A 14,712-nucleotide genomic window follows, 5' to 3' on the forward strand; every position below is an offset into this window, starting at 1 on the left:
CACACACCAGTTACATAAAATCTAAAGCAGAAACAATCCACCTAAAGAAATATTGGAAGAAGGGGAAAACTGTATTCAGAGTTTGATGGACTCACATCGCTCCTCTGAAGCTGGTTGACTTTAGCCTGCAGCATTATGGGGTGGTCGTCTATAGACGTGAACGGGATCGTGTCTGGGTGCTGTCTGTATTTTCTCTGAAGGACATAAGGACGTGGAGGAGTTATGTAAACATCTTTCAACCGGGCATCGGTTATGATTGTTTTGAAAGAGGGGAGGAAGACGAACGCCGTTGCTCACACCTACCTCGTTAAGGATCTCAGCAGCTTTCTTTGCCTTTTCTACATCCATGGAGCCATATGGGACCCATGGGGAACCTTTAACGTAGTTGTTGTAATCAGCTTTATACTCGTTCTTTGATGAAGAAAACAAAAGAAAAGAAAATGTTTAGTACACCAGTATACAGTATAACTTAGACAAAACACAATGTTTCCTGTAAAATCTCACATCACTCTGGATGCTGTTGGCTTTCTTGGCCAGGTCCAGCAGCACGCTGTCATGAGGAAGGAAGTAGTTGGGGTTGATCTTCCTGTAGCCGGCCATGCTGGCTATTGCCTGCGAGTTCTTGGCCAAGGTGACTGATATCATATCAAGAGGCGTATGGTACTTGGTCTTGATTTTTTCATAATCCTTCTTATATTCACGCTGTGGATAAATGGGTACGATTTTGTTCAAGCATGATTTCCTTTCTCACTGATAATGCGCTCGAATGTGTCGGATTCAGACCGATGACTTACATCACTCTGGATTTTGGCCACATGAACTGAGTGCAGGATCTTGGGATCGTCGTTGATACAGAGGGCTCCGATCATCTGTCCCCTGTTCTTTTCATACTCCTTTTTGTACTTAACCTATAGAAGATGGAGAATTATTCCAATGACGTGATTTAAAAAAATGAAAATAAAACAACAGAGAATTGCAGAGGCCTACTTACGTCACTGGCAATGTTTGTGTGAGCACGGGCGGCAAGGATTGGGATGGCGTCGCCCTTGATTTCAAACTTCTTTGCTTTAGATTTCTCCCAGTCATACTTATAACAACTCTGCAAAGAGAATACACGGCCATTCATGGAACGAAACAATTAATCGCGTTAAAAAAAGCGACTGAACAGCAGAGATGGATAGGAATTACTTACGTCACTCAGGTTAAAGGCGTTAACTCTGGACTGGATGAAGAAGGGATAGTCTGGGGGGAGGTTGCACTTGAACTTTGTTTGCTCAAACTTTGCCTTGTAGTTCAGCTGCAAGACAAGAAGAGGTGTTCAAATGAAATCCCTCCAACAGTCTCTGCTCTCCTCAGACGACGTGCCGTTTTGGTTTCCCGTCATTAGAGGGCAGCGGTGCGCTGGCTACGCAGTGTCCGGCTCTTTCCTCCCTGCTAAACCCCTATCTGATGACAAAGATTTCATTCTGGGCCAAGTGAATGCCTGTTTCTATTTATACTGCAGAGAAATGGCTCTCCAGTTTCCATGGAGCCCATAGAAAGACATCTGGGCGACACGGATGATCGGATACAGTCAACGGTGATCGGTGTTAGTGGGAGAGTTTGGTCCAAGTGGAGGATCTTAATCCATTTGGTGAATGATTAAATGATAAATTAATAAAACGTTTTAATAACCATATAAATTAGAATATGTGATCTGATTAGGTGTGGCAGCCTAAAAATACCTTTTGAAAATAACAACCTTTAAGCAGGTTAAACATACTACATTTCTGTATTAAAAGTGTTTGTCATCATTTCTGATGTCATTTTCCAGTCTTTGAAGAAATCAAATGTTGTGCTTTCGTTTGCTGTAAACAGAAAATCATCTTAGTTAAAGAAATGGCTTGAAAAGTTCGGTTTCTGTATAATTAATCTATAAAATGTGACTAACCTTTTTCAAAAATATTAAAATTTACTGAGATGCAACTGTTCGTGGATTTTTATTTATTTTTTATCATGCCTCCAAAAAGTAGGGATATTGGATGGTAAGTGGAGATCACAGCGCAGTGCTAATCTGATGGAGGTTTCCTGTTATGGTCAGAAATTTACATACAATTTGGCCATTCTCTTTTCTCAGGGAAAATGATAAATGATATTCATAAGCAGAACTTAGATGCATACGTCTGAATTTTGTTGCGTGCTTCCTGTAATCCGCTCAGAAACAAATGTAAACATACAAGCACCACATTTCATTCATGGTCTTCAAGTTTTCTTTTTTTACAGAGTGGGGCTCGGAGCTTAGGGAAGGCTATTAAGTCAGTTTCTCATCTCAAAACTATCTTTAACGTGTTATTGTCCCCCTGCTGGGAAACCCTAACTGTGTCCAAGCTTTAATCAATTGAAGTAAACTGTCACCCCCAGATAAAAGGGAAATTGGTTAAGACGTTCAGGGCTTATCACAAACTAGAAGACAGTGAAACACAAGAGCCAGTCCCCAGGGAAGCACGTTTTACATTGATAAGGGAATTCTTTAGCTTCACTTCAAATCCACAGCCAGAAGGTTAAGACATGATAAGACATGTGGACTAACTTTTAAGAAGGTATGCCTTTATGCTCTTAAGCATAAAAGCTGGTATTTTATGCTTTACACTAAGCCCCCATTTCTGCATGAAAAATTTTGCTTTTTAATTGGTCTGATGCAACATTTTTATCTTAAATGGCGCATTCTTATTAGCCGGAGGTGGGGGAAAAAAAAAATCACGACTAACAGAAACAATGCCTTTAATACATCATCAGTCTGCATTAATGTAATTAATATGTCTCCCTTAGTGAATTGAGTTACTGAATTAAATTAACTTTACAATAATAAGTTATTTTAAATGACTGTATTTCAGCCACCCTACATATTGTTTTCATCCTGGTTGTAGCAGAGAAAATCCAAAACAAATGCAAAGCTGCTCACCCATTTATTTTTTATGGTTTTAAAAAAAATGAGTTGAATTTTATTTGTACAAATGTATAACAGCCCTAAATTAATATAACACCCATGCCCTCAATGAATGTGTATGCAGCCTGGCCAGAACACAGTGTCAGTGATGGTATAGTACATAAAACTGTGGTGCAGAGAGCGGTCCAGTGTGATACGTACGTCACTTAGCTGCTTGGCATTGATGCTGGCTTGGACGAGGACTGGCGAATCCACGACTTGCGTAAACTTCACCTTGTCGGGATGTTGCCGGTAAACTTTCTGAATACCACCAAATGGGAAACCGGGTCATGCGCAGAACTGATGGAAGCGGCTATTAATGAGAGCACATTCCTGAGCTTGGGAGTGCAGCACTGGACGAAACTACTTACATCGGCACACTGCTGAAGCTTCTTCGAAGCCTCATATTCAGGTGTAACAGTTTGAGGAAAGAAGCACCTCGTTTTTATGTCTTCGTAATCCGCTTTGTATAATTGCTGGTGGAGGGGGGGGAGAAAAAGGTGCAATTAAAATTGTATTTGTGAATGAAATAAAAAATATATATTTAACCTCTACATGATAACTCAGAGAAACAAGAATAAAACACTCAATCATCTGCATACCTCCTTCTTCATTTCCTCGACTTTCTGGCAGTGAACCATATAGAGGTCTTCATAGCTGCCGATGTAGTGGCCCTTTATCTGATTGTCATACTTCTCTTTGTAACGTGTCTAAAACACAAAAGTATTAAAATTAGTATATTATAAAAGAAATATACATTAAATGAAAGAAATTAGGCTCCGACTTCCTTAAACATTCTTACATCAGAGAACTTTTTAAGCACTGAGTCCATCTGGAACTTTGGTGTGTCGCAGTAGTTGATGCTGAAACCCCTGGATTTCTCATAGCTGGCCTTATATACTTTCTGTTAGGGAAAAGAAACAACAAAAGCAAGATTAAAACAACTATAAAACATCAGATAATTTTTCACCTTTAACAAAAAGAGATGTTGACCAGCATATCGTAAAAAAGAGCAAAATACATAATTCAACGACTACTTGATGTGAATCACAAAGTTGCTGGTTTAAAAAGCAAACATGCTTCCTGGTGGCTGCGATGTTTTTGGCTACTAGCTTGAAATAAAAATTGAGAAAATAAGTGTGAATATCATGATTTTGCACTATTAACACACAAAAAAAACCCACTTTTGCTAACCGGACTTTGTGCAGCAGTAATATTCTTCTGACATTGGACGATATTTACAACAACCAAAGAGAGAGTCACACTCACATCACTAAGGATGGTGCCGGCGTATCTGAGCTGTCTCAGGAGCGGATTCTCTGTGGCGGGGAGTGTATTGTAGTCACACTGGGCTTTTGTCTTTTCATATTCCTTCTTGTATTGGACCTAAAGACAGAAGCAGATGCATGTGAGGGAAAAACAGACAAATAGGCTAATGAGGGTCCCTCATGTAGCTGATGAGGTTAAGTAGTAAAAGAGTCAGCGGCTGGAGCTAGTTAAGGGCTGCTTCTCGGTAAAGAGGTTCAGCAATGTATCAAAAAGCATCTAAAAATGTTCTTCCTGCTTATCCTTCAGTTTAAAGTCCTTTTTATGCGTAGCTTCAGAGCGGCTTGAGTTTTCTCCAGCTGCATTGAGCAAAGGATAACCCCTCCCCCACTTATTGCTTTGCACTGCCAGTCAGCTGGCTGAAAGGGGGCTTCTCTCCTTTCCCCTTGCTCAGAAGAAAAATAAATTGGACTGAGTGTGGAAACATTTCCAGCTGTACAAACAGTCAGGGAGTAAAAACTAAAGGAGTACCATCCATTACTCCAGGTAACATTAATTAAAATGACATTTGGTAACCTAAGTGCACCACGTCTGTAATGCAGCCAACTGTAAGCGCTACCTGAGCAGACAGCCTCATTAACCATATAAAGCCAGTGTGTTACTCCAAAAGAGCAGAACAACAAAAGGTATAACAGTCACAAAAAGTACTTGAAGCCTAATAATCCATTTCCTGGGTGGTTATTATAAGTCAATGTACAAAAATCCAAATAACATAAAATTGCTACAGATACAACTATAATTTGATTTATTGTTTACTGGCAGTGACAATAATTGCTGTTTTTATGTTTTAAATTTAAAAAATCTGCTAGATCCTGTTAAACTTTGTGTAAATACCACGTTACGGGGAAGTCGTGTTATTTTTACTCAAGGCAGATGCAAAAACAGCCTGTTTTATTCCCATATTAAATATCAATGGTGTTCACATTGTGCGGGGGTAAGCAACACGTTGCGGTACTCAAAAAGTAAAAGCCACCTTCAATAGGTTCATAGGCATAGTTGTAACGGCAGTGAGTCCTAGCAGGGACGTCCGATGTTTCTGCTTTTGACTCGCATGGTGCTCTGAGACAGGGCTCAACGTGATAGGAAGTATAAAAAAAAAAACAATCAAATACCTTTCTGTGAGCTTACCTCACTAGCAGCAATACGAGCCTTCTTGCATGCGTCGTACACAGGCGTGTCGGTTTGCATGAAGTAAATTTGGTCTTTTATATTCTCATAGTGTTGAGTGTATTTTCTCTGCAAACAAAAGGAGACGACAGTAAGATACAGGAAAAACATAATAATAATAATAATAAAAATTAATAATAATAATAATAGTAATAATAATAGTAATAATAATAATAATAATAATAATAATAATAATAATAATAATAGCTCACATCGCTGAGATTATCCATTGCCATCCTAGCAATGGCGACGTCAAAGTAAGGTGTCTCACACCACTGACCCCGCACATTTTTATTGTAGTCTTCTTTGTATTTAAGCTGTGGAGGGAAAAACAAAACAAAGAATCGGTGTCAATAGAATTGGGTTTTATGACAGCTATAGAGAAGATAATGGCTTCATATTGGCGTCACGACACTTCCATATGTTTAATAAAAACACAGGAGGAATCAGAAGAATCTCTGCAACTTGGCCCTATTGTTAGCCTGTCCCTTCCAGCTCAGTGAGGACAGCTATGTCAAAGAGCAGGTGGCCGGTTATTCCCAGCAGCAGCTCAGGGTTGGAGGATGTCTGTGAGCCCCGCGTCTATAACTGCACACACGGTAGCTAGGAACACATCTTTTTCATCCGCGGCATACGTTTATGCAACTTTGTAGGTGAGCAAATCTTGCATATTTTTGCCGAATTGGGAAAAAAAAAAAGATCTGTCCAGTTATTTGTCTTGCTAGGTATCAGATACTGTACACATATCAACTTTTATCCAAATGGAGAGGGTTCTACTACATTGAGGATGGTGGATTGATTCTGGAAGCACTGGATTTAGCTTTACTTTGTTTGTTAACTCATCACCGCTCTAAAGGGTCATGAAATAAGTTATTGCCTATAGCAGGGGTTCCCAAAGTGGGGGTCGAGACATGATCAAAATTATGATATAAAATTCTTGACTTTACAAATGTCAGAGATATACTTTTGTGTGTTATAACAAATTTATGACTTCAAACATGGAAAACATTTTTTTTTTCTTGAAAATGTACGACTTTTCAACATCAAGAAACAGTTGAAACTATATATTTGGGAGAAAAAACTTTGTCAAATATATAATATTATATATATATATATATATAATATTATATATATATATATATATATATATATATATATATATATATATATATATATATATATATATATATGAAATTTATCTCAAAGTTTCTGAGGTTTTCTTTTGTGGAAATTTGCTTCTCAGTGGCTAATAATATAATAATTTATTTTCTATAACCTGCAATGACCATAAAACTTTTTTTTGGAAATAACAAGTCATAGTATTAAGTGTACATGAATAAAGTGTAAATAATATCAGAGGGTGCCTCACATCTTCTAACCCTTGGTATTAAATTGTGATTTAGAAATAATTATTTAAAATGTATTTTAAATACTTCAAAAGTATTTAAAATACATTTAAATGTATTTAAAGGCATTTCTTTTGCCCGGCTAATGCACAGGCCTTGCTAAAAATGAGATGAAGAGGATTCATTCAGCAATACATGGCGTGTACTTGTCCTAAACTCGCGGAACGGGACTGGATGGAGTTGTGCTTACGTCGCTGCGCTGATTGGCAACTCTCCTGGCCAGCTCCACCTCGGGCGGATCGGCCAAGGACGTGTACTTGGCTGTGCGCTCATGGTGTCCCTTCTTGTATATAACCTGTGGAGGCAAATTCATTAGGAGGTGTTTCATTCAAAAAAAAAAAAAAAAAAAAGCTTTAAATTTACTGGAGTTTTCTTTTTACTTGTGAAAAATTCAAAAACAACAACAACAGAGAAATACAAGGATAATAAATTTCACTGTAGGGATGGTGAAGGAAAACTGATACTATATAAAAAAATATTTAAGCTACCGCTAATAATATTCAGCAGGAGAATCTCCATTTAAATTTTGACATTAGGAAGCTCATCGCTGGACATGTGTCTGGTGTTGCAGTATAAATCAGCTTACATCACTGAGGACCTCCTGAGCCTTCGCTACCCGGCGCAGCTCGGGGCTGTCGCTGTAAGGGTAGAACAGGACCTTCTCCTCGTCCCAGGCTTCCGTGTAAAGTTTCTGGAAACAAAATCGTCCTTATTTGATTTTACCAACAGCATAAAAAGTTATTCCCATCAAATATTGTATTTTTTTTTTCTTTTTAAACATATCAATTGTAGCGTTTGAATGCCTCGCTGGACTTACCTTGCTATAATTAGCAGCATTCTTCACGGCCAGAACCAGCTCAGGGGCATCGGGTGGCAGCAGGTACCTGTCCTTAGTCTCATCCCACTTCTGTCGGTACAGAACCTAAAGGAACAACGGTTCCCGGTAAACGGCCGACCGCTTTTCTAAAATGTGTAAGTGTCCGTCTCAGCTGAGGTTACTTGCCTTGCTGACCAGCTCTGATACATGCTTGACGTGGACGATGTCTCTGGCGTCGCCACCGTACAAGCTGGTGGTGCGAGCCTTGTTTCCCTCCATGCGGTATTTCACCTGGTGGCAACAGCTTTTGTTACTTATTTCGATGGAAGAATTTGATTACTTCAATGGTGTCAGCAAAAGCTCAAGACAGAAATCCTCCTTTCCGGCAAGCCTCCGGCCGTGATACCTCGCTAAGTTGCTCCTGGGCCTTCCTGATACGGATCAGCTCAGGGGTGTCGGTGGTGATGGCAGGAGGCGTCCCTCTGGACACGTCGTAAGCATGGCGGTACTTATTCTGCCGGGGAGACACCGTGTTTGAAGTTAGCCGGTTTGAGCAGCCCCAAAACAAAAAGTACCGACGGAAACACATCGCAGACGAGGGAGTGAAAGCCATGAGCTCCTTACGTGGCTGAAAAGCTCCAGCATCTTCTGACTGTGGGCCAGATACGGAGTCATAAACTTGGAGGTGTCGACTTTAACCTTCCTTCTGACCTTCCTGGTGGGCAAGCCAGACTGTAGACGGAGAGAGCGAGAGTCATGTTTCCATTTATTCGTTATGCAGTAATTACAGGTTTATTAATCATAGCAAAAAATAAATAAATAAATAACAGCCAGGAAAGCCAAAGAGCTTTGGAGGATGGAGGACCTCACCCTGGCAAGGGGAGGCCGGCGTCTTCCCAAACCAACAAGCTGCGTGAGCTCGCAGTTCAGCCTTTACTCTACTTACCGTCAGTCAACAAAGCCATTCAAGCCGACACGTTTGATCAGCATCGTTTCATTCAACAGGGATGTCAGCCGGCATTAATATAATTGCAATGGAAGTAAATCACGGCGGGGCGAGGAGATGAAGAGTGTTAAGGACAAAGCTGCAGGACAACACCGTGGAAGCCAACCATGAATGAACAGGCGATCCCTCACCTGACGTAACACAGCAGTGCATTCCCAGGTGGCTACGCTAAGTGGAGCTGCAGTGTGTGGGAGTGGAGACTGAGAAGAGGTCCCAAAAAAGTGGAGACGTAATTTTTGAAAATGATAGTCAGGGTTTTTCCTGTCTTTTGGAAATAAACTTCCTACCGGTGTGCTGTATGTGTTGCCTTGTAACGGTTAGTGTTGCGTTTGAGATGAGTGTGTCATCAGGGAACAACCACAAAAAAGGCCAAAAAGAAAACCGCTTGATTAAAAAGACAAGCGATAAATCTATCACTAATCCGAGTTTGGAATAAATAAATGAAAAAGGATCTCACAGATCCGACCGGTTTTAAAAGGCTCTTTTTGTTGTGGTAATGGTACCTCGCCCTGATTAAACAACCGCTCACGATAATGACTTTCTCTCCACATTCTTTCCTCTGTTTCAGCTCTCCTCCTGTCTCTGTGAATCTCTCCTTCTCCATCTTTGTCTGAATTTTAGCGTAGGGTAGCCACCAAACACCAGGAATGCACTGCATCGTGACGTCCGTAAGCATCTCCTGCTCTGCTGCATGCGGTGTGAAGCAAAACAGCATCAGTTGCCCTCCACATCGCTGGGATCCCTGGCGAAGGGCCGTGAAGATGTGGGCCCTCGCCAAGCCGCTTCACTCATCGCTCTTAGTGTTTTAAACGTACAATTATCGCACGATAACGCCTAGTTCTGGTAAGCAGCTGTATTCTTGTAGCCATTTAAAATGTATGCCTTGAATGGAATGTTTGTTTGTCTTTCCTATTTTGAAGAGGATAATCCCAACCTGAGAAAAGAGGAAATCTGAACTGAAAGTTCCTCGACACTGATCAAAATCAAAAAGGAAAGTATAGATGAATGCACCAAAACGAAAGGTTGGATTCATCTACCTTTTTTTTGTGAGATTATGCTAAAGCATAAAAAAAGGTGAATTTATTTCGAGGCTTGAAAAGGGATACCAATAAATAAGGAGGGCACTGTACTGTTCATACGCATTTTCTGCATTTACTCAATTCCAGTGACAGTAAATGAAATCTTCATTTCAACACGATGCAAAAAATACTCTTCTTCTTGAAGGTTTAAACGAGCTTATCTGATGACACAGCTCATTTTTTCCCCCCCAAAGAGACACAAACACCCCGCCAGGTTTCATGAGACATGCTCGGTAACATCTGAGGGTGCACCGTTTTCATTCAGGCATGCAGACAAGCGTGTCCTGCCCTGCTTGAACTGTTGCACCTTGGGAGGAGGAGCTTTACCTGAAGGGACTGAGAATGTTGCTCAGTAGTGAACGTCGTTGTTGTAATCTGCTCGAAATATTACAAATATAGGACAAACTTTGGGTTCTCAGAAGCTCCAAAACAAGTAATGGGAGAAACAGCAGAGCACTTTTTATTTTTATGGATTGAGGTTGATTTTTCCCCACAGCTCTGGTGTTAAGAAACAGCTACTGTCGCTAGTTTATTAGCAGATATAGTTTAAAATATCCCCGAAGCATCCATTTATTTTTAGTAGGATTCTTTTTCGTTTTTGGAGTCTGTAAAAAGCTCCTGGAAATGCTACAGACGAGTGAACCCCTCCAACCCCCCCGAGCCGCAAATAAACTATGATGTAACTGTGACAGCGGTTGACCTGAGCTTCTATTAAATGCAGGATTAAATGTATTAATATTGTCTGTGTTATGCGATCCATACTGCTTATAATCTTTGATCCCCGCAATAAATTTAGAAACACCCGATGAGAATATCTCTATTTTTATGTCTTATTTCACACCCCGTTGCTTTTGTTGCTCAGTTGCTACAGCAGTGTTATGTCTCTGTTCAGATTCATGACTTGCACATCTTGAAACATGAAGCTCTGACTTTAAAGGGCTATTTGATCTTGATTTACAGAAATAACTATAATTTTTTTTTCTCAAAAATACCTTTGAGCTCGTACTAGGGCAGGCAGTTAATTTTAACGTTCTCAGAAACATTCATTTTCATTGAAATTGGCTTAGCTGTGACCAAGATTTTTAGTGAAGCTGGCTCGGTACGGCAACTTTAAATGTAGGATTTTAATTTTTGGCAATGAACTGTAAAAAAAACAAATAAAAACTTAAGCTTAAGGAGCAAAAAATGCCTTTAAACATTTGGCATCTTATCTATTTTGGAAAATGATTCTTTCAATTATCTGGAAACTCTAAAGTGCTTACAGTAAAAGCAATAATCTCTTTTAAAAAAATCTTCTGTATTATAAATTAGTCAGAAACACTTTGTACTCGTTTCACGCTTTCAACCCTGTAATGAGTACAAATTATAGAAGAAGTGATCCCATTTAACGTGGATCAAAACCGCTTCATGGAGATTTGTTTGTGTTTTGTTTTTTTTGTTTGCTTCTTTACTTGTTTTATTCAAATTCAAATACACTTTTCTTGATCCCAAAGGGAAATTAAATGTTGTAACTCCTGTTAATCCATATACTTCAAAGAGTTATCGCAAATAGAGAAGAGGTATTGAGTTATTGCTTTTATGATTTTATTTTAGTGCTAAACGAGTTGAAGCTGATCAAAACCCTTTAAGTCCGCCTGACGCTGGACGGGACAACCAGAGCTGAGAGAAAGAACATCTCAATCATTTTCATCAACATTGTTAAGAGCCTTTAATGTCCATATCTATCAGACAGGAGAGAACCATAGGTGTAGATGATCTCCCTAATAATATTAACTATTATTTATCATCTGTGTTTTTTTCAGAGCATCTACTAAGCATTCTTTAACAACTGCAAACTTAACATGTTGAGGAGCACATCAGAGCATGATTTACAGCGCGGCTCGTCTCGTTTTCAGGGCCTTGCTCTCTCCCCCTTTACGTCTCCACTTCTCTGTGCTGTACGAGTCCATTTCTAAATTTGTTTAAAGGCCGCACAGAGATCTAGGCGCTCCATTTCTTCCATTTAAAAGCACTTTAATGACGTTCTTTCCTTTTTTTTCTTTTAAAATGTATATTCTTACAACTCTAATGACTCAGACTACCAAAAAATAAATGACCCTTGACCCTTAATATGCCTAAAAACAATAATAGAGAATGAAAAAAGCTGCAACTAATTCTAAGATACCGACATCACTGAGTATTTTATAAATAATCTCTAAACCGCGTATTTTTTCATGTCATCCGAACAGCGCTATGTTTCTCCCCATTCTGTAGATCGGACAACAGGCCACGCTGCATCTCTTTCTCCACAGTATCGATGAAAGCGCTAGTGAAATCAGAGCGTATCGGTGCTGCACCAGTCCGTGCGTCCCGCCTCCCAGACGATTTGCATCTTTGCAGTAAAGATGGCAAATCTTGTTCGTTGGTATGTTATACGGGAGTTAAACAATCCGCGGCTCGGTCGTTTAGGCTCCCCTATAAGATACCAGCGGCGTTAAGAATGTAGAATACGAGGTTAACTTTAACCCCATTTCCAGTGGAAATACAGGATTAATAGTTAGCCTTCTGCTTTCACTCTTCCATCAACCACTGCCACGGAGACAACACAAAACACCCTGCAGTCGTGTGTTTACAGGCTTCATTCACATAATCTGGAGAAAACACGACTGAAGAGTTCCTAACGTAGGAATTAAACAGGCCATTTGAAGCAAAGGATAAACAGTATCTGTATAGACGTCCATGTTACATTTTGCAGTGCATAGGTATGGACATGTTTATTTTAAATACATGGCCGTTGTTATGTATGTATATATGGATCATGCAGAGGTCAGTGTAATCGAATACGATCGCTGGATGTTGTGCGACTGTCTGCCAGAAAAAAAAAAAAGGCCAAAAGATCGACACCGTAGCAAGATAATTACAGTTTTAACATCCATGTTCCAAAACTGCTCTCAGTTTAAATAAAGAAACTGCATGACAGCAGACATTGAATTACTCATTACAGTAAAAAGATAGCCCTTAGCATTACAGCCTAACTAATCACAGGGCCTTTGGCTTCTGGACCTGTAGATCCAGCGGACGACCCCTATGCATTCATTAAAAAATGTTTTAATTACAACAACAACAAAAAAGAGTCTTGCATGTTTGTGTTTCGTTAAAAGGCGAGAAGCCATCTGCTTACCTGCTCCATAAACTCCTCTTCCTCCACCTCCTCCTCAAATTCCTCATAGTCCTCTTCGGTCTCTGCCATTTTGGCAAATTTTTAAAAGCGCTGGACAAAACAGAGGTTACATGGTCAGCCATGCACAGGTTTAACACCAGCAGAAGTATTAATCAGCCTGTCACAGTGAAACGCCCGGCACACCGCGGGACCCCTATTTACTGAGATCATGGGATCAGAACAAACAGTTTTAAAGATCACAGAAGGCATCGGAGCGTCCTTCCCTCCGCTTAAGTTTGGGGGCAGAGTGGGAAAACTCTGGCGACACATTTCTACAGTATTTCCTGGTAGTAAAGGAAGCTTCACTTGCCATTCACAAGTTTGATTCCAACTCTGTGATTTGCAACACACCTAAACGAGATAAAGTGTACCAGACATCTGATCAGTGGCGTCTATCGATGCATGCACATTAAGACAGGTAGATACAGAGGCTAATTCTGCGATATTTGACCCCCTCACTTTGAATATGTAGGAAGAACGCCCCCCCACCCCCTCATATGCCACAACACAGCTGAGCGAAGTGCCTCCTGGCTGAAGGTTGGCGACAGCTGCCCAACAGGGCTTTCTGCTATTTGACATGTAAGCTAATGCCAGAGCCTGATTGGCTGACTGCGTTTAGCAAAGGGACATGCAATGCCTTCTGAGGCTGCAGGTTAAATATAGGGTGGCATATTAACTACCCTTTTTTAGCGTCTGATTGCCTTATCTTGAAATTTAACTCAAATCTTATGGGTAAATCTAAGAAGATGTGCACCAGGGCTGACACCGAAGGAGAAACTGGGCATCAGCTGTGGGTTTTAAAAGAGACCAAAGCGGCGAGGGTTGTTGAGGTTTCGGGTAAATCCAAAGCTGCTTCTGATCTGACGGCTCTTCAGTCCTGAAGTTATTCCTCCAGAGTGACAGAAAGCGTTCTTGCTGCTTAATCCTCAGTCAGCCCCTTTCGGATCCCAAAGCCAGTAGTAGTAAAAAAAAAAAAAAAAAAAAAACTGGAGAGAGTGGATGTCCGAGCAGATGCAAAAGCCATACAGGTGGTATAAAAACATGGACATTTGTAGATTTATCCTTTCCTTTGCTTACCGGTTATGTTTTAGTTTAATGGTCTCCCAAGCCGTCAAAGCCTTCCCAGCCTCCCTCCAGAGAAACGCTGGGCGACAGCACACAGCTGCACTTTCTAGCCAGGTTATCATGTGGCTGACACAGCCAATCAGAGGTCTGAGCGCTCGGGTTTCAAAAACCTAAATATACCTAAGTGATCATTTCAGAAAGGAGCACCTGTCGAGAATCAGGCATCAGCGGTACAGTTATGAGGAGGCTGGAGGAGCAAGAGTTGTCCCCAAAAAAAACACAATGGAGAACTAAAGTGACCCAGGGTGAACGGCAATGTCCTGGAGGGGATTTGTTTTATTTTTTTAACATCACAATGTGTGGCTTTTTTCTCTTTGTTTAAAGGTTCTACTGAAGCTGAACAAGCGAGGCTAAATGTACTGCATGTCCCTGAGAGGAAGGGGCCCGGCGTGGCGGCGATCTGATGAGGTCACCCGTCAGCTGACCCGGAGCTGGCCCGCATCCTGTCAATGATCAGGTCAACAAAGTCAGAGCTCGGCACGCTTCGGGGTTGGGAGATATGACAGACAAGTATATAAAAAAAAAAAAAAAAAAAAAAAAGTTAATCTGCTGCACAAATACAGATCCTTGCAAAAGTATTTCACCCTTTTTTTATTCGATTTATGTCATACAGACTTACACA

The 14,712-nt window shown here is 40.5% G+C and overlaps 1 protein-coding gene across 29 annotated transcripts in view; it reads right to left on the reverse strand.

The window, feature by feature from the left end:
• Nucleotides 1-14,133, reverse strand: part of neb (nebulin) — a 72,588-nt gene extending 58,455 nt beyond the window's left edge. For 27 of the 29 annotated variants that reach the window (XM_036138997.1, XM_036138993.1, XM_036138994.1 and 24 more), the window contains exons 1-22: nucleotides 14,043-14,133; nucleotides 12,927-13,016; nucleotides 10,094-10,141; nucleotides 8,306-8,413; nucleotides 8,088-8,195; nucleotides 7,868-7,972; nucleotides 7,682-7,786; nucleotides 7,451-7,555; nucleotides 7,055-7,159; nucleotides 5,671-5,775; nucleotides 5,420-5,527; nucleotides 4,235-4,351; nucleotides 3,768-3,869; nucleotides 3,568-3,675; nucleotides 3,337-3,441; nucleotides 3,128-3,226; nucleotides 1,193-1,297; nucleotides 992-1,099; nucleotides 795-908; nucleotides 505-702; nucleotides 304-411; nucleotides 96-194 (exon numbers count right to left, since the gene is read on the reverse strand). In XM_036138997.1, the coding sequence (XP_035994890.1) occupies nucleotides 96-194; nucleotides 304-411; nucleotides 505-702; nucleotides 795-908; nucleotides 992-1,099; nucleotides 1,193-1,297; nucleotides 3,128-3,226; nucleotides 3,337-3,441; nucleotides 3,568-3,675; nucleotides 3,768-3,869; nucleotides 4,235-4,351; nucleotides 5,420-5,527; nucleotides 5,671-5,775; nucleotides 7,055-7,159; nucleotides 7,451-7,555; nucleotides 7,682-7,786; nucleotides 7,868-7,972; nucleotides 8,088-8,195; nucleotides 8,306-8,413; nucleotides 10,094-10,141; nucleotides 12,927-12,995 (2,229 nt within the window). In that variant the 5' untranslated portion in view covers nucleotides 12,996-13,016; nucleotides 14,043-14,133. Of the gene's footprint in view, nucleotides 1-95; nucleotides 195-303; nucleotides 412-504; nucleotides 703-794; nucleotides 909-991; nucleotides 1,100-1,192; nucleotides 1,298-3,127; nucleotides 3,227-3,336; nucleotides 3,442-3,567; nucleotides 3,676-3,767; nucleotides 3,870-4,234; nucleotides 4,352-5,419; nucleotides 5,528-5,670; nucleotides 5,776-7,054; nucleotides 7,160-7,450; nucleotides 7,556-7,681; nucleotides 7,787-7,867; nucleotides 7,973-8,087; nucleotides 8,196-8,305; nucleotides 8,414-10,093; nucleotides 10,142-12,926; nucleotides 13,017-14,042 lie in introns of those variants that run through there. The other 2 variants (XM_036138976.1, XM_036138999.1) reach the window with 2 other exon arrangements.
• Between the last annotated feature and the right edge of the window lie 579 nt (nucleotides 14,134-14,712).

This window comes from Fundulus heteroclitus, chromosome 7 (assembly GCF_011125445.2).
Source record: "Fundulus heteroclitus isolate FHET01 chromosome 7, MU-UCD_Fhet_4.1, whole genome shotgun sequence".
Classification (NCBI taxonomy): domain Eukaryota; kingdom Metazoa; phylum Chordata; class Actinopteri; order Cyprinodontiformes; family Fundulidae; genus Fundulus; species Fundulus heteroclitus.